Source organism: Platichthys flesus, chromosome 18 (assembly GCF_949316205.1).
Source record: "Platichthys flesus chromosome 18, fPlaFle2.1, whole genome shotgun sequence".
NCBI lineage: Eukaryota > Metazoa > Chordata > Actinopteri > Pleuronectiformes > Pleuronectidae > Platichthys > Platichthys flesus.
Window position 1 is genome coordinate 8,231,302 of NC_084962.1, and position 18,800 is coordinate 8,250,101.

The 18,800-nt window shown below is 45.7% G+C and overlaps 1 protein-coding gene across 1 annotated transcript; it reads right to left on the reverse strand.

Annotated features, from left to right (window-relative positions):
• Positions 1-443: 443 nt before the first annotated feature.
• On the reverse strand, positions 444-8,166 carry trib2 (tribbles pseudokinase 2). Its single transcript, XM_062411654.1, has 3 exons — positions 6,780-8,166; positions 4,959-5,251; positions 444-2,693 (listed from the first exon to the last, which is right to left on the reverse strand). Exons 1-3 carry the CDS (start codon positions 7,047-7,049, stop codon positions 2,219-2,221), a joined length of 1,038 nt encoding a protein of 345 aa, XP_062267638.1. The 5' UTR covers positions 7,050-8,166; the 3' UTR covers positions 444-2,218.
• Between the last annotated feature and the right edge of the window lie 10,634 nt (positions 8,167-18,800).

Consider the following 18,800-nt stretch of genomic DNA (forward strand, 5'->3'; position numbering starts at 1 on the left):
GCTCGGACCGTTATGTAGATGTTGTGACTTAGTATTATATCAGCACTGGTACTACACAATTAGCAGAGTGGTAACTTGTGCTTTTCTTACAGTGTGATGCTGCGTGTTATGTTGGCTCCTAATCTGTTTGTTTGTTACCACGATTATGGAAAAAGTACGAAACTCATTTCCACGAAACTTGGTGGAAGGATGTGGTAAGGGTCAAGGAACAACCCAATAAAGATTGTCACGGTTCCAGGTTCATCCCCCCCCCCACACACACTCTTTCACATTGTGAGATAGGACTGTTTTCGACACTTTCCTAAATTTCTCAGAGAACAACTTGTTTATGGACTGCTAATTATGTGTGTGCAAGCAAATCCAGATGTCTTAAATCTAAATGTGGATCTCTACCGAGTGCCATTCTAGTTTTGTAATGAAAAAGGAAATGAAAAACTCAAAAATAGCAGTTCACAATTTATTGACTGAATAAATTTGGACAAAAACACCAGAATCTGTTACGATACAATCAGAACATCTGAGGCAGATATCCCACCATGCACCACGCCCCTCCGTGAAACCAAAAAGGTCTAAAACATTAGCACCAAATCGGAACCAACTTAAATAAAAAGGTAGCTCAGTCTACAAAAACATTAAAAGCAATCGTTTTTCTTTTTTTATTATTATTTATTGAAAAGCAACTCAGAAAAGTAGCAAATTGAGAATTTCCATGGTTTCAACTTTTCTTAGAAAAAAACAAGCACCCTCCCTCCCACTTCTCCCCCTGGCAGGCTATAGCATTCATGGGGCGCATGCCGCTGACTAGATAAAAACACAAATTCAAGTAACATTGAGATACGACAATACATGTCCACTGGTACCCATTCCGAGCATGATCGTTTCACAGAACCTACGCAGGCAGTAGAAAACTAACATGAGGTCCTGGAGTGAGCATGTCATAGCAATACTATCACTGAATATCTTGTATCAAGTTTATTTTTTTGCTTTTTTATTTAAAGAAAAAAAGGGGGGGACCGGGTGGCATGGGCTGTCGGGCCACAGGAATACTGGCACAGAAGATATTGTGTACTCTAAAACTTCAGACAGACGTTTCCTCCTCCTGCCTGTCCTGTGTCGAGATATTGCCTACATCATACATGAAAAAGGAATCTCTGAATAAAGAAAAACCCTGCAATGTAGTTTTAAATATATATATATATATATTTATTTCTATTTATTTTTTATATATTTATATATAACTGTTACAATTTAAATAAATGTTACGTCCTCGTTCCTACAACTGAAGAATGGATTTAAATAAGAGGAAGCTAATTTTAAGAGGTGGAATCGTCCGTTCACCCGACACATCAAGTGCATGATGCCATGTTTGGAGGCTTACCAAGAAAAACAGCTTAAGATTGAGGTTTAAGGGAGTGATATTAAAGCAGCAGTAACAACAGACCGGAAACGGCTTCTAAACAAAATCAGGAAAAGAAAAGTTTATCAAAAAGGAAAGTGTGGTGATGGATGGTGTGATAAAGGCTTAAGAGAGCGAGGAGGCCGAAACATAACAATGACTGAAAACAAGGCTGTTGAGGAGTTAAGTGACCGTCACGTGAAACTGAGACCAAACGGTGAAACAAAGTCGAGGCCAAACACGATGAGGATGATGAGAAAAAGCTGAAGCCGCTCCATCTTTTAACCAGTGATCCCAGGTCAGCAATAATCATCGTGTTTTAGTTCAACAGAACGCGTGATTCTTGACCCTGGGTCTGTGGTTAGAATTGGTGCCAACTAAAGCTATGATGCAAAACCAAAACAAATCAGAAAAGGGGTGGCGCTGCAGTTTGAATTGTTCTCCTTGGTTTCCTGTGTTCTTTTGTCCCTTCATGCTTTCCATAGTGTCAAAAATGGTGAATGTGTCTACTTTTATGAGCACCACATTAAAATGAAACAAATCCAAAAAATAAGAACATTTGCTACATTGTTTGCAACTTGCATGTCCGGCGGCAGCATCCCCGATCAGGAGGTGCATCGCCAGGTGACATTATAGATGCCATTTGTCATGCCAGGCTCAAGGTTTTCCATGAAATGGCGGAAAAGGGAAACAGGATGGAAACACCTTTATTATAAATGACAAATGTTCACCTAATAATCTCTACACTACTGTTTTCTGGCTCTGCTGGGAGCGTGGCGAGCTGACCGTGGCGGAGTCGTCCCGTTTGTGCTTGGTGTTTGCTCAGCTGAAGAACTGCTCCAGCTCCTCCTCCATGTTCACCTCAGGCACCAACTGCTCCTGCTCCCTTTCCGCTCTGCTGTGCACGGCGGCGCCTCCTAGCGCCCCCGAGGAGGTAAACCACGGGTGCTCCAGTATCTCCCGGGAGGTGAGGCGCTCCGCGGGTTCCCGGCGCAGGATGGAGCGGATCAGGCACTTGGCCTTGGGTGTGAGCGTTTCTGGGATGTTGAAGTGGCCTCTGCGGATTTTGCTGAACAGAGAGCCGGGCTCCACATCATGGAAAGGGTAGCGCCCCACGAGGATGGTGTAAAGCATGACGCCCAGGCTCCAGACGTCTGCTGCCTTCCCCGAGTAGCTGCCGTTGGCGTTGAGGATCTCGGGACTTACATAGGCTGGGCAGCCATGTTTGTCTGACAGGGAGTCATCGTGACCATCCAGGATGTACGTGTCCTCAAGGCTCTCCAGCTTCACGAGGCTTCTGGAAACACACCACACAGAAAGAAAAAAAACACATTGAACATAAAGATCATCTACTCATGTGACTGTTATTGAGTGATGTTAAGAGCTTTAGATCCATCACTTTTGGAAATCAGAGGAATTAGAGCACATAATGCTCTGGGCTTAAGTCTGACATTTCCTTTCACAGATAAAAGCTCAGCCAAAAAGCATGAACGTACAAATAGGCTTACCCAAAAAACCTCAGCGATTCAAAAGAAACACAATTACGGGTGACTGATCATCTTAAGTTTCATGCATTGAACTGCTCCACTCAGAGAACCAGGCACACAGCTATGTGGATCCCCCCCGTGCTCTTTCCCCTCTTTAAAATAGCATCTTTTGTTCTTTTCTCTGCCCCATTATCGCAGCTCAGATACTCTTGAGGGCTGATAATAATGCCTGGTTGTTCTGAAGCGTTGTCACTAAAGAATCTTGAGAGGTTCGGGCAAGATGGTTTTTCCATGTGCGCGGTAAGAGACACGTGTGGGGCTATGCAAATGCTGACATCTGCGTGTGTGGTCCGTGATACACGATGCGCCAGACAAAGAGCCAGGGTGTGCGTGATAGTGTCTACTGGGAGCCACCCGGAAATCATGAAACCAAGAAGCACTGGATTAGACAAAAAAAAAGACGGTTTTCTGGCATCTGTGACATGTTCTTTCCGATAACCCCATTGACGGGTTCATTGTCGGCATAGTAATTTCCTTTTATTACCGTGCTTTAGGCCATTTTCACAATAGGAAACTTCTTTTGTTTCCTTGAGCCAAACGCCTATTGTGTCTCTGTGAGATAAAGAGCCGTGTGCTTATTCAAATACAACATAACGCTGCCCGGATAATGGCTGGAGGACGTGTAAACCCACAATTATAGTTGAAGGGGCTTAGAAAAATTGAAAGAAAAAAATGGTGTGATTATTTTAAAATAATCACACAATGTCTGTATTTCAGCTATACAAGATGTCATGTGAACTAATCCTAAAATGTCTCATGAGCTTGGTGGAGAAAGAGATAAACTGGGCTTGCATAAGTGGCTCTGTTGTGCCATCCACCACCTTTGCCCAACGCTCTTTAAACAGGCTGCTGATTGGTCAAAGGCTAACAGCAGCAGTATAACCAAATCAGATCAGGAAGCCGACACATGCTGTGGAAGCTGGATCAGGTACCATTTTCTGTCTGGTCTCGCTCCTTCCCCTTCTTTATGCATGCACTCTCTCCCTTTGTCACACACTTGGGTTGGAGCCAGAGCGGCCTCTCGAGTCTCTGAAGAAGCTTCGTCTCATCATTCCTGTGCCAAGAGGGCTGGAGAGGTGTGAGAGGTTTCTGGACAGGCCGCACAAAAAGTGCGACTCAATACTGTCCCGCGCCACCGCTCTTAAAATTCACCCGACATTAATCATTTAACGGGAGGGATGGGAATGGGGGGGGGGGGGGGGGGGGGTGGCTCGGCATCCCAGCCTCATGAGCAGTCTGGTTTGGCATTCAAGGTCATTGGACCTGCACTGAATATGTGAGGCAGCTCATCTTCCCTTGTCCACAGTTAGCGTCCAAAGTGTAACGTCACACGCTCAGACAGAGGAGAACGAGGTGCAGCCTGTGCCACTGCCATGAGCCTTAGATAAGTTGGTTGGGATAAATTGTACTTTAGCATTGGTTTATTGTAAGACACAGACATAGGTAACGTAACCAAATGTTATGCATGTGAATAAATTGCTATTGACATAATAAAACATAGATCTTCATTAATAAAAAAGGAGCTCCTGGGTTGCTGTGGCAACAGATGCCTGGGTTTTATGGGTGTAGTTTTAAGACACTGCCACCAGGGGTCAGTCAAACTGTATTTTGTAAGTGTGGTTCCACAGATGTCTCAAGCTGATCACTACAGAAATGAACCAGTATCGAAGCTCAGCTTTGTGCATAATTTGTCTGTGCTCTTCAGTTCACGGTTGGAATAAGTACAATGATTTTGCATGATTACAAATGCGTCATTTACCCACCACAAAACCATGTGCACAAATATAACTGAGGGAGACACAAAGGACTTATGGTTCCTGTACTCTGCACAACATCTGGGAGAGGCATGTCAGTCTTGTATTGTGTCAGCTTACACTCTCCTTCGTGTAAGCTCATATATGATAACATATATGATCATTCTGACTGTTGCTACATAACATTTAACATACACAAATGAAGCAATGTACAAACACCACAGCCAGTTACATAGACAATGGTATTTTTGCAGAACTCACCTGTCTTCATTCTTGAAGACAAACTTCCTCAGCTTGAGGTCTCGGAGGACCAGTCCGTTGTCGTGGCAATGTGCCACAGCCGAGGCTATCTGATAGAAGAGTCTGGCAGCCTCGTCCTCCCGCAACTTCTTGCAGGTGCGGACGAAAGAGTGCATGTCCCCATAGCTCCTCTCAAAGAACACATATGCTCGTGTCTCCCCGAGCAAGATCTCCAGGATCTGGTTGATGTGCTGGTGCTGGCCCAGGGTGAAATAGGCCGCCAGTGACTCCTGGTATTGGCCAATGTCAAAAACCTGCAATGATAAGACACATTCATACTTACAGCTTGCATTCTATCCAATTAGCTATTTTACCCCCTTATCTAGAGTGAGTAATGAGTGCAGATATCTCATTAGGTTGTTCTGGTGTCAAGATCTGACACAGAAAACATCTGCCAAACAGTCTGGTTTTTCCCGTTTCCCCCTCACACAATTAAATGACACTGGAAGAGCTTGAATTTGCCCTTAAATTAGGTCTAATGTGAGCAGAATGTGAGCAACATGTCACGCTCTCTTGCGAAACCAGACTCATGTTTAATCTTTGGACACCAAGCACTCATGGAGGCAAAGTGAGAGCATTGTGTTGGTGCACGGTATTGAACTGCAGCCTGGGGTTGTACTGTCTCTTTTGTTTCCATAGTAACACCCCCCCCCCCCCTCAATTGACTCTCAGCACATCCAGTTCAGGTGAGGGGGGGGGGGGGGGCTCATCTGCTCACAGTCAATACAAATACGCCCCACAGCTCTCGAGATCTTAAGTTGTGACCTGGGCTTCCAGCTTGGCAGGAGCGATCAATCCTGTGGCTCTGGATTGACTGACGCTGTATTGAAACCGGCACAAAGGAGATGAGGTCAAACAGCAATTTAGCTCACAAGCCGTGCCAAAGGCCGTTAATCGGTTGTTGCCGGGAAGAAACATTATCTCAAGTCAAAAGGTACAGATTATTGGATAAGTCAAGCCTTATGAGGCCAACGGTGCATATAACTATTGTCTCAATTCATCAAGCCACTTAAGCCTTTGTAAAGCCGGGAATGTACTGTACCCTTGGGGTCAGCCCCAATGCCTGTTTAAGCACTTACACTCAAAAGTCAATAAGGGCTATAAATGGCGTGGAAAGGCCACAGGGTTGACCTCAACCTTATGGGAATAGTGGTTCATTTCTTATGGTTGGAGGGGTCAATGCTGGGGCCAATGTCACAAGAGCTGGCCGGGGCTTGTAAACTTCCTCCCTGCACCCTGCGTGCTTTCCTCTAAATAAATCTGTCTGTAAAAGATACCAGCGGATGATATTTTGACGCAATGAGATTGTGATAATGCTCCACGTATAAAAAAAACAAGGGTGAAATAACCGGATTAAAGAGCGTTGCACTGTGCAAAGAGAGGAGAGCTATGGTTAGGCGAGAGTAGCAGTGCGAGAGGAGTGTGTGTGTGTGTGTGTGTGTGCGCGCGTGGTTACTCACTCCTTTGTCAACGTTACATCATTCAATCCAAACCACGCAACTCGCCCCATTCACTTTTTCCATTAGGCTGCTCAGCCAGCTCTCTATTTACAATTCAAGCAATTATTAAAGCGTCGCTATGAGGTGTGTGTGTGTGTGTGGGGGGGGCTTTCTGCAATACCCAGCACATAATACACCAGCACAGTGCTTCTCTGTGCAGTGTGTTCAATGCATTTTCACGCGGGGGGGGGGGCAATACATGAAATCAGGTGTAATCATGCGTTTGGTTATGCAAGTAAAAAAAGGTAGGATGACATCCACCGTGCACGCTGCGTTCACTGACCTTACACACGAGCTCTTCCCCGCTGTGCAGGTGGGCGGCTCTGAAGACGTGGTCCCCCTCCAGCGGCTCCAGCAGCAGGTAGTCCCCGATGCGGGAGATGCAGTGCGAGGAGTCCGGGGTCTCCGGCGGGCTGGGGGACCCGAGGTTGGGGCTGAAGCTCTGGTGCGACTCGGCGCTCCTCAGGCAAGACAGCTCCTCGAAGTCGTGCGATTTGTGCCGCGATCTCCCATAACGTGAAATGTTAATAGGATTTGACCTCTGTATGTTCATGAGGAATAAGGGTGATAGCTCCACAATACCGAGGGGGGGGGGGCTTCCTCCTCCCGCTGCTTCTCCTCCTCCTCCTCTATCGGGTCACCACCACTTTGTCCGGCGGGCGCTTTATTTAGAGAGATTCTTCAGCCACGGAGGAAACGCCGCTGGAAACCACAGGCGATCAACAGCTGGGCAGAGCTCGGTCCCTGGTCTTTGAACGTCTCTTCACCGGTGCATCTGTCCCTGCTTGCAAGAGACAACACCGGGATAAGACACCGGAGCTCCGACCCGGCGAGTCCACAGGAAACCCCTCTGCACAGACCAGCTGCACTTTCCCTAACGTCAGTGGGAGCTAAACTAGCGACGAAATCCTTCAAGAGGAAAAAGTCTTTCTTCTTTTACAATGAATGACGAGTCCTAAGTCAACCCGCAGCTCGCTGTAGCTAGCTCCTCTCTGCAGGTGGACGGTTCCTTACAACGGAAACAAACGGTTCAGAGGGAAAAAATAGCCAATAAACAAAAAAACCTCGAGGAAATGAGAGGTTGAGCCCGTTTGGCTAGCTGCCTGACACGGCTGGATTTAGCTCGAGTTGACAGACAAATGATGGCTAGCAGGTGCAGAGCTAACTGGGTAGCTTCCTCGGCTAACTAGTACCAGGTCAGTGCACGGGCCTTGTTCGCCGGGATCATATCCGTGCACGGCGGTTGTCATAAGGAGAAAACCCCATCCGGTCTGGAAAGCAAAAGGCTGCTGCAGCTCTTTGTGTGCAGGAGTCGACGCGCTCTCTCGCTCTCTCTCTCTCTCTCTCTCTGTTTCTCTTAGTCCAGTGGAGGAGGAAGAAGAAGAAGAAAGATGTCGCGTCTTTTGTGTCCGCCGCTTGCTGAAAGGTGCTGGAAGGTAAAGAGGAAAGGAGAAGGACGGCCGGCCGACTTTCCCAGGCCGATCCTCGGTTCAGCAGGACATCCTCTCTCCCGTGGTGCCGCGGTGCTTCTTACGTGGCCGGGAATCTAGTCCATTCACCGCGGAGGGAGGGAGGGAGAGAGGGAGGCCGGGCCGAGCTGCACACACACAGGCTGCACACGCACAAACACACACACTGCGCCTGGAACACGGCAGAGCCACGGAGCTGCCTGATAGGAGGAGGGGGAGGGAGCCTCTGCACGCACGCGCACACGCATGCATATACATATATATATACACACACACACGCACGCACACATGAGCAGACCCGATCCGCCTCCCCCTCTGACGTCACTCCCACCTCGCAACCCCATTGGCTCCATGTTCTAATGTGAAGCAGCGGTCATGTGAGAAGCATGTAGCGAGGGCCACACCCCCCAAAGAATCTAAATGCATCGCATGCTGGTAAATTGGATGGGGGAGGCCGGTGGGAGGCTGGTGGGAGTGAGGGAGCCGCTACTGTACGTGCTGCGTTACAAATGTGTTTCCTCCTGAAATATCACTCAATGTAAAGCTTTAGGAGTGGGGGAGTGGGGGCTGGGGGGGGGAGACCCCATCCAGCATGCACTGTAATGATGCTGCTTTGCATCCACATCATTACAGGGTCATAAATAAATGAGGATAGTCAATGCATCCATTATGGTAGATTATGTTTAAACAGGGAAAATGCAGCAAATGTTGTAAAGGAAACACATGCTACGGTTGTGATTGACTGTCACTGTTTGGAGTATAAACAGTGAGCAGCCTCAGCAGAAACGTTGTGAATGCAAAACGCATTAAGATAGAACACAATGAAAGGAACGTCAATGAAATACCACTAGAACGAGGCAACGAGAGAGTGTATACCACCGCCAAGCCCCAACAGGCCCCTCATGAAACCACATTTAAATCCAATAGATCCAGATATCCCCTAAATATGACTTATTTTTAAAAACCAAGATCCATGGATTATTACCTTCGCCAAGGAGGTGATTTCAAATCTGTTTGTTTGGGAGGAAGATTACTCAAAAAACGGTTTATGATGAAACTTAATTAAAAAGATTTGGTATATGTCAGGAAATAACCAATATAATGTTGGTGTTGATCCAGATTAGGGGCCAGATCCCTTTTTTCCTTTTTTTTGTGGCTTTTTGCAGTCTGATTGAATTTAACAGGACTCATGGGCCTTGGCAGGGGTATGCACTCTACTGAGAGCCGTTCTCTGAGAAATCAAAGAAACTGGGGAAAATCTTGGATCTGCCCCCTTAACTGGATACCCACCAAACAAAATGTTATTGGTTTCTTCCTGATCCAATCCTTCTGCCAAGTTTCATGGAAATCCATCCAGTAGTTTTTACCTTATCCTGTTGACAAACACCCAATTGCTAATGAACACAGATGGTAATGAAATAAAAATATAACACAAAAATACATATACAGTATAGGAGCATGAAACACAAGACATCGAGCAGTGGATAATGCTCTGTCCTTGAGGAGGACATTGTTTATGTGCATGTTTGAAGAAACGTTTTCACTTTGATATTATATGGAATTATATTCCAGGTTTTGGTGCCAAGGTTAATAAAAAAGAATTCATTAAAAGCTGGCACGCGGCCGTGCGCTTTTTAGACGTCTCCTCTAAGAAATCCCTGTCTTGCAGAGTTGTGCCCCCGTAACAAATTGCAAAACGAAGGACGGAAGAGGTTCATTATTCATTGTTCTTCCTAGATTACTGGGGGGGTGTGACAGCGGGATTGTGCAATTCCACGTAGGAATCCGGGGCGGTGAGAGGAATGCTTGCAGCTGGATTCGAGACACTGACAGAAGTGTTCGATTTAACCTTTATTCCCCTGCTCGCAGGCACTAGCGGTGCACACACACGCAAACAGAGGCAAACACGCACTATTCTAAATCTCTGTCTCTCTCTCTCTCTCGCAGTGGCTGCTTGAATAAGCCCCCACAACATGGAAATGTCTTTTTCACACAGTGGCCTCTCATCTGAGAAACGGTGGTTCACGGTTTGCAGAATGTGACGGCACCCACAAGCTTTTATATTCCAGTCCTCTAGCTTATGGGTATGTATGTTTCTGGGTTCTGTGATATAATCTGTGAGCCACCCACTACACTCTTTGTTACAGCGCTTCAACATTCTTCACTGCACAATAGCTCCTCCTTTGTTTTACCCATTCAGTTGAGAACAATAAGAGCATGCTACTGAACTACAAAAAACGTATACATTACTACAACCTCCATAACCACATATGTTCATAGGCTGCGTTTGTACTTCTCTGCTTTTTGCCGCTGCATCTCTGCATTTCATTCTAGCCCCAAATAGGGGATTCTGCTAAGCTTAAACCACAGCTGTGCATGAATCAGAATAATAATCCCCAAAGATTCCTCTTGCCGCCATTCCCTGATACACAGTGTGACTCATTCGCAGTGGAGAGCTGCACTCGAGAAAAATCCATTGAGGTTCATCGGCTCTCCAGACACGCCTATATGCAGAGGAGTAGCGGCAGGCGGCCCCAGCGGTGCCTTCCAGCGAGAGCTCATGACTGCGTGAGTGTCTCTACAACAGAAACAAGATGTGTCCTGTGGAAGACTACAGAGGTCAATGATGAGGATGGCTGAGCATCTCTGAATCCCCGGGGCCACGTTATTCACCAACTTCCCTAATAGGCTGCGTTGCCCTGTAGAAACTGATCTAAGGTCAGCTTCCCCTGAGATGTTGCAGTACAGAAAGGCCAAAGGGATTTAGACCCACCAGGGGGATGTGCTTTCCATGGCGGTTGCAGTCAAATGAAACTAATTAGAATGCATCATGAAACCGACTTATAGGAGAGTTATTTTCCTTGCATGTATGTTCGGAAACTAGCCAATAACCCACTGTCACTTAGCAACAGAGCTGTAACCAGCTCAGTTTGACACCAGCAGGAATCAGCGCTGTCACATCCAGACCCTGCGGGTGACTTCCTCTGAGAAATTCGATCCTATGCGAGAAGATAGACGCAGAGCGAGAGGAACTGGACCATTCAGCGGGTGTGAGAGGGGAGATGATGTGAACACAGGACGGAAAAGCAGCAAGCAGGACGTGAGAGTGGAAGACGGAGAAGAGGAAAGAGGAAGGAAAGTGACAGAAAGCATTGTTCCTTGCCGAGGCCGTCTTTGGAGGATTGGTTTTAGTCAGGTAGTGAGATACCAGCTTGAGGGTTGAGCAGAGGAACAACATGGTAAGCCAAATATTGCCAAAAAGCACGTGGGCGTAAAGGGCACCAGATCAAAGCAATAGGGCGAAGCTGCCTAAAAACATGACATCCACTTTGAGTCATAATGAAAGTGCTGACATCAAGATAAAATCAGACGTATTCATAGCTTGGTTTTGACTACAGACCGTGCTCCCATTGCTTCCTTCAGGTTTTATTTCCATATTTACAGGTGAGAACTAGATAAATTCCCATGATGCTCCAGCTTTTTATGACCTATAGTGAGCGTGTCGGTACTGGGCGACAGCTGCAATACCCTTCAATTTCAAGCGAGGGGAAAAAACCAAGTTATTTTGGGGACAGGGTACATGTGCCACATTCTGCCCCTCTGTGGTGCTTTGGGACCTAAGGCCTGTTTTTAACTGAGAGAGGGACAGAGCTACTGAGGCGAGGGCAGGGAGGAGGAGAGGAGAGGAAACAGGGAGGGGGTTCAGTGATGGTCGGTGGATGCTGTTGTTTGTAGTTATATTATTCGATTAAGAGATTTGATTTTCTCTTTGTTAGCACCTCAGACAAAGTAACTTAGGCCTGACATATTAGATTGTTTCTACAGTATATTTATACATTAAAGACATCTAACATTACAACAGTGGGTTCTAAACCAGGGGTCGGGAGCCCTTGGTGGGTCGAGAGAAACAGAAAGTGGGGGGTGATGAAATGTTTCCATCAGTAAAGAAAACAAGATGAAAGACAATCGTGAAATTCACTAGGATTATTTTATATTCACTGTCTCCCAATAGATCCCTTTCAGCTAAATCTTACACACTGAACCTTTAAGATTAAGCCATGCAAATGAAAGTATTTCATCAACCTTGTGATTTCCTTTGTCCTCACATAACCCCTGAGGTGATTATGACATATTAACCATAACATCAGTTGCGGTTAATTTAAAGCACCACAGGATACGCGGTGCACACAAAGGAGATTATTTTTTCAAATTAATATCATATTGGAAAATGAGAGTCCTTTTTTTTGGGAGGTCGGGGCCTAAATAATTCGGGAACCCCTGCATTTCAATGACATGTTATACAATGAAAAAACTCTTATTTGTAACTGTGAAAATAAATGCACAATATCTTCTTTATATTAAGAGGTTCAAAGATGCCAATTTCCACTCTTGACGTGTCCTTGTCTTTACTCAGAATCCGAGACACTGACGACACTTTAAGTTCTGCACATCTGCAGTGAGACAACCTCTATTATTCATCATCAAAGAAGGCCAAGTGTCAAAATAGTCCTCTAATATAGATGTTAAACTTTGCAGAGTAAAGAGAAATGATGCAAAGTCAGTTTGTTCAAAGTGGGTCAGGAAAGTACACACATTTTTTTCCATATTGTTGGATGGCGGTGGACCAGAAAGGCTTCGCCCCCGTCTCACTACCTAACAACTTTAACGTCTTTTGCATTTTGCCCGTTTAAACTAAGACAGGAAACGTTTGGGCGGAAATTAATGAACACGAGGCTTTAAAACCCGTCCAGTCAGCTGGGGAGTGAACCCAAGGGGACAATTGAGCAGATCAAATCAAGAGTGGCACTTCCGTGGACCTCAGTCCAACCTGCTGGCTCATGACCAACAGTTTATGTGATGTTGCATTAGATAAATCAAAATAAAAATGCGTTGCAATGTGTACTGCCCGGAGAGGTTTTTTTCTTCGGTGAGACATTTTTCCACTCTCCTCTCTGAGGCAACAGGAAGTCTGAGTGGCCGTGAGTGGCAGGTCACCCAGATGAGACCTCCCCCCCCCCGAGCTGAGGTAGGATCTTGGCCCGAGGGGGGAGAGACAGGATTGGCGTCACTGGCTTGGAATCGCTCCTTCATGAAGTCAGACAGCTGAGTGAGGACTTGTGGCAGCTCTGTCACTGGACAGGGTGACTCACACTCATAAGTGGGGAGGTTAATAATAGTCATACATCAGATCCGCGGGAGTGCAATTGCTGGGCTTTAGCAGCTTAAGCCCTGCAAATGGCTCATCTGCAAGGCAAAGAAGCATTTCCCCGTCTTCCCCGTCTCTCATTGGTGTGACGATTCATAGGTTTAGATGCAGATGCAAATGCCTACAGGCTAAATTGCTGAAATAGGGGTATTTTTCAAGCAGCAGGCACATTAAGGCATCAGCACTGTCTTTATTTGTGTTTTCTCTCTTCTCACTGTGACAGCTGATATCATCTTCCCTGTGCAAAAAGAACCCAAACCTTTCCTGGCCCTGCTACACCTGCAGGGATCTGCCTGAGGCGTCACAGGGAGAAAGCGTGCAGATTTATTAAAATTCCGGTGCACTTGACACTTTGGAGACACCAGGCGAAGACACCACCATTACACGGCGTCTGCCGGTGATGAATCAGCCGCAGCTCTCCGATTCCTGCTGCTTGGAGGAGAGTCAGGACAAGAGGAGCCAGCACAATTAGGGGAATGCACTCAGCGTGCGGTACTACAGTATTACACCCAGTCTGGATTATCGCTTTTTCCAGTAAATATATATCCAGCACATAGTTTCCATAATGCTTGCTGATGGTATTTCAATTTGCGAACCACAGTTAGATTGTAAATATTCACGAGAGGAGACAAAGTGACGTGATCTCTGGTGGTGTCGTCTATTGGGGTTATTAAACTGTTTTGAGTGAGCTATTAAACATTTCCAAAAAGTACATCTAAACACTCGGAGGCCCAATGGTGGGTTTGCTCTCACAGCCTCACGACCAGCAGCATTGGGGAACGGCAAAGTTCACAAAAGATGGGGACTTATCGAAAAACAGTATACAGCTAAAACCCAAGGAAAGAGTCATACAGTAAGAACAGATGTGCAGGCACAGCCTGTAAGCCTAGAGGTTTACTGTGAGGCTCCAATGGAGGATGGCTGGATTAACAACCAAGCACAGTGGGCGATTACACTGCATGGGGCCCCAAAATATTAGGAAGCTCAAAGTCGCCACGTCCACTCTGTGGCAAGTTGAGATAAGTTGCAAATTTTAAACTACGAATGAGTGTGGTGTTATTATTATTAGTAGCAGTTGTGATTGTAAGCTGATGTGTTCCGGGCTTTGAGGGGTAAAATGTCAAATTTAAAGAGCAACGCGACTACAGAAAAACAATGAACTGTGCAAAAGGGACCCCGATTGCACTTGAAATGCTGTGGGGCAGAGTTAACAAAATGATGTATTGTTCCAGGGCTGTTCACAGTTATTAAAAACAGAGGGTGGAGTGTGCGCTGAATAAACTGAACAACATGGAGTTGGTTGATTTTGACAGTGGCAGGATTTCATAAAACGGAAAAAGTCTGTGACAGATTTGTATCTTGCACAAAATAGAAATCCAAGAGATCTCGTCCGACATAAAATATGTTGTTGCTGCACTGGACTGCATTTTATTACGAGGTTGGGACAAAAATAACATTGGGGCTCTGCACTGACAGGGATACAACATAATACCACACACAAAAATGACTTCACACTGGTGATAGGTTTCTCTTCTTTTTTATGTCCACCTCCTACATAATGTATGTACTACTAGCATATATCATGAATGTAATATTAAGGTCCTTTGAAGGCTTGTATCAATGTACACAAAACACAAATGAATCCCAGCTGTGTCATTTGTCGTTCAGACTCTTTTTAGATCGCTTGGAAGAAAAAAATAAACATTCAAGTGTGAATGAAACTTTAAAGATGAAATGTTACATCCGTAACCATGCAGCTCTTGTGTCTAATGTGACTGTGTTTTAGTTACACTGAAGGGACACACTCACATTGTCGAAGGTCACTTTAAACCGGTCTTTTTTTAACAGTGATTCAGAGGCAGCAAGATAAGCAACAAAATGACGATAGCACGCTGTCCTTGTCTGGCCTCTGCATGCAAACACACACACACACATGGACACACATGGACACACACACACACACACACACACAGCAATACAGGCAACATTCATCTGCTGCCATGGCAACCAGTCTCCGTCCCCCAGGGTATATTGTACAGGATTGCAAACATACACATACACACACACACACACACACACGTCAATATACACACATACAGTAATATATACACAAGGGACCCGTGCTCTAATCTCTCAGGAGAGAAAGCCGCACTCAGTTTATGAGCGATTTTGTGCCAAAAAGGTTTGTTTCACACCTGCTTAGGAAGGAGAGCGATGCCGAGGAGTCATGATTCACTTCTACTATGCCATGCATCCCGACGCAGTCACGGAACTCCACCGTAGCGCGGTCACGTTCGGCTTACTGCCACTTCCATCATCTAAAGTGAATTACAGCTTCGTTGTGCTGTTTTTCATTTTGTATGCCACGCAACATTTCTGTCATGTTGTATTTCCCGATTGGCCGGGGCAGCCTCTGAAGCAGCTTTCAGGCCGTGCAACATTAAAATGAAATCCATACAAATGAAATTCCGCTTGCGGACGAGGCAGCGGCGTCTACGCTCTGTGATTTTTGAGAAATATTGTGAAATTATTCTTGTGCTGTTCCTGTGCGGAGCAATCAGACAGGTCTAGCCCCCCCCCACGACTCGTGGAAGCGGCAGACTCGGAGGTGGAGATACAGCAGTGAAGTAGACGCTGATGAAGTGCTGGCAGGGACATCACTTGCTGTTGCACTTGATCCCCCCCTTCTGCCCAACTTCCTGCCTGTAGCGCCGCGGCGTCTCATGTGACAAGCCCAGCCTCTGTGTTTGTACCTACCTAGACGCTGGCAGGTGCAGACACACGCGAGGCTGCTTTGAAATCCCACTTCTGTGCAATCACTGGGTGTCAAACCAGCCCTTGTTGAAGACAGCGGGTATAACTGCCGTGCGGCGGCTCAAACAAACAGCCCTCTCTCCTGTTTTTTCTCCAAGAAATTTTACCTTAAAGTAAAATCAAGTCGGCAGAAGCCTCCGATGTGAAAAGTGCGTGTGAGATCTGGAAGGTTGACGTCGTCATTGTAAAATGAGAATCTAGGTCAAGCCAGATCAAGGGCAGCGGAGACCAGATAAGAGCGTGCCTCATTTAAGTCACATCACATGATGTGATTTGCAAGGGGAATGCCTGTCCTCTAAATATCAACAGTTTCGCTGATTATTGTGTGGGTCGCACTGCTTTGATCATACATTCACATATTGTGGATGTACTGCTATTAAGATAATAATTGACTGTTGTCTCTAAAGGCTTCACACTTCAGGCAAAATACCCCAGAGTCTGAAAGAGACTAAACAAAGAGGGTGGATTCAGGGGAAGAAGGGAATGGAAGGAGTGAAGGACCTGCGATTACTGTCACAGTAAGCAACATTCACAGCATTAGCTGTGACAGTAATGATCTGTTTCTCCCATAGCTGGCTAACAGAGGCTGGCATGTCAAACAAACCATGCCTGTGGCAATCAGCGCGGGGAATGGGTCAATGTATTCAGCATACCATTACAGCTCAAGTGACTGCAGTCTCTAGCACAGAAGAATGCTTGGGCCCTTAAGTCCCTTTTTCTCCGTCTGCCTTTATTTATTTATTTTAAATGACGGCTCACGTCAAAATAGGTAATGAAAAAGGGGTTGCCATGTCTCACAGCTCACAGCGCTCTGGAAATCCCTGTGATGATGGCTGAGATAACATTTGCATGACCTTTCATACTGTCTGCCAGAAAGGACCTGTAACTCATTTTAAGTCCGATTTTAGATGGCGCTCTAATGTGGTGTATGACAGAGGGACTGGGTGGCGCGTTGGAGAAGGTCTCTGAGATCTTATCTCAGTGACTGTATGTTTGATGGGTCCTCCTCCTCATAGCAGAACAGCCCCTGCTCGTCACACCTCTGCAAGTGAAGCGTGGATCTGGAGATAAGCCAGAGGATGAGAACGGCTCTGCTGCGAGTTTCTCAGCCCAGCGCCTTATCCCGTTCTGCTGACTACTTCAAGCTTTGCTTTAATGCTGACTTCACAGGTGTGTTTGTGTGTGTGTGTGTGAATGTGTGTGTTTGCGTGTGTGTGGTCCAGGTATTACTCATGTTGTTGGGCCCTAAATCTGTTTACATAGTCAGATTATTTTGGGGGGAAAAATCCCCATTATGCAAATCGTTACATTTTAAGGTGAAGTTCAGGTCAATGTTAGGTTTGGGTTAACGTTGCATTTAGGGTTAAGGTTTAAGTTTAGGTCTGGGTTAAGGTTAAGGATTAGGTTAAGGTTAGGAGTAGGTAAATGCTAATCTTAATGTTAGGTTTAGATTAAAGTTAGATTTAGGATAAGGCAAGTAGTAACTTTAGACTCCAGGAAAAAAATGTAAGCGAAGTCCTCTGAAGTCATGGAGACAGTTTTTTTAAGTGTTTTAAGCAAAGACATTTTGGCCGATCCTCACTTTCTCAATGGACTGTTTGAGGGTTCAGACTTGGCTTAAGGGTTCTGTTGAGATAGAAATGAAGGAAAAGAAGTAGGTTTAGGTTGAGTTCAGGGTTTTGTTTGAGGTTCGGCCTTTTGTTTTAATGGTTAAGGTTCGGGTAAGGGCATAGAGTGTGCGTCACCAAATTAAAGTGAAAAAGTAAGATTTGCCGACTTGCATTCCCCCCCCAGGATCTTCTGTTTTAAACAGGTCTTATGTCCCCCCACCCTTTGGCCAGCAGCGCTTCCCATGAACAATAAACAGGTTCATTCAAAAGACAACATCAGGAAGCGCTCAGGACGTGAGAGGCTCCTTCTGTGCCGCTCGCCCACACATTTGCACAGATGCATTTCCATTTCCATTTGATTTCATTTTCTCTCAAATCTAATTACGCTTCCTCTCTTCTCTCTGGCACCCGACATGCAAAACACACACGCATGCAAATAACACAAGCGTGATGTAATTATTGCAGCCGCGGAAAAAAAATCTCCCCATTTCCTGGTGAGGAACAACCTGCAAATGAGAGCTGCTGTTGCAACACAATTAAAATCAATCTTCAGAAAATTCAGCAGGCGTTTTTTTAATTTATTTATATATGTCATAGTATAATGAAGTATTGTACATTCTATGAGGGCATAACAGCGGAAATTGTGTCGTTCACCCAAACTATTCTTCCCCAGTGGATACATTCACACGGCTGCTTTGACAGAGTGTCTCTGTGTGTCTGACTCTAGGAAAGAAGGGAAAGCCGTTTCCTTCACGGGGCTCTCCATCAGACTAAACAGATGCTGTAGTCACATCCCACCCCTGCTGCTGACATCGCCATTAACTGTGCTGGGGATCCATTGTTTTCTCTGGAGAAAAGCGGCTCGGATGAGACACATTTGCAAAGAAATCCAATTGCTGCGGGAAGGAAATGGGATTTGAAAGAATTATTAGGTCGATTTAGACAATTTTGCTTTCGTATGATCTGAAAAAGATCGGATGGTACTCGTCTTCGACCGTTAACAACGACAAAGAAAGTTATTAAGGCTCATGACGATAACAGCGACTCCGACAACTACACTGCTACTGTGACATATGGGAATTTGAATGACCCTGATGTTAAGGACAGCGATTAGAGCAATGGCTAGGACTTTAAAATCGAATTTTCTCAAGTCTACAGACACGATCAAGCCCCGTCAGTGTCTAATATGGTTCTCTGTAATGTGT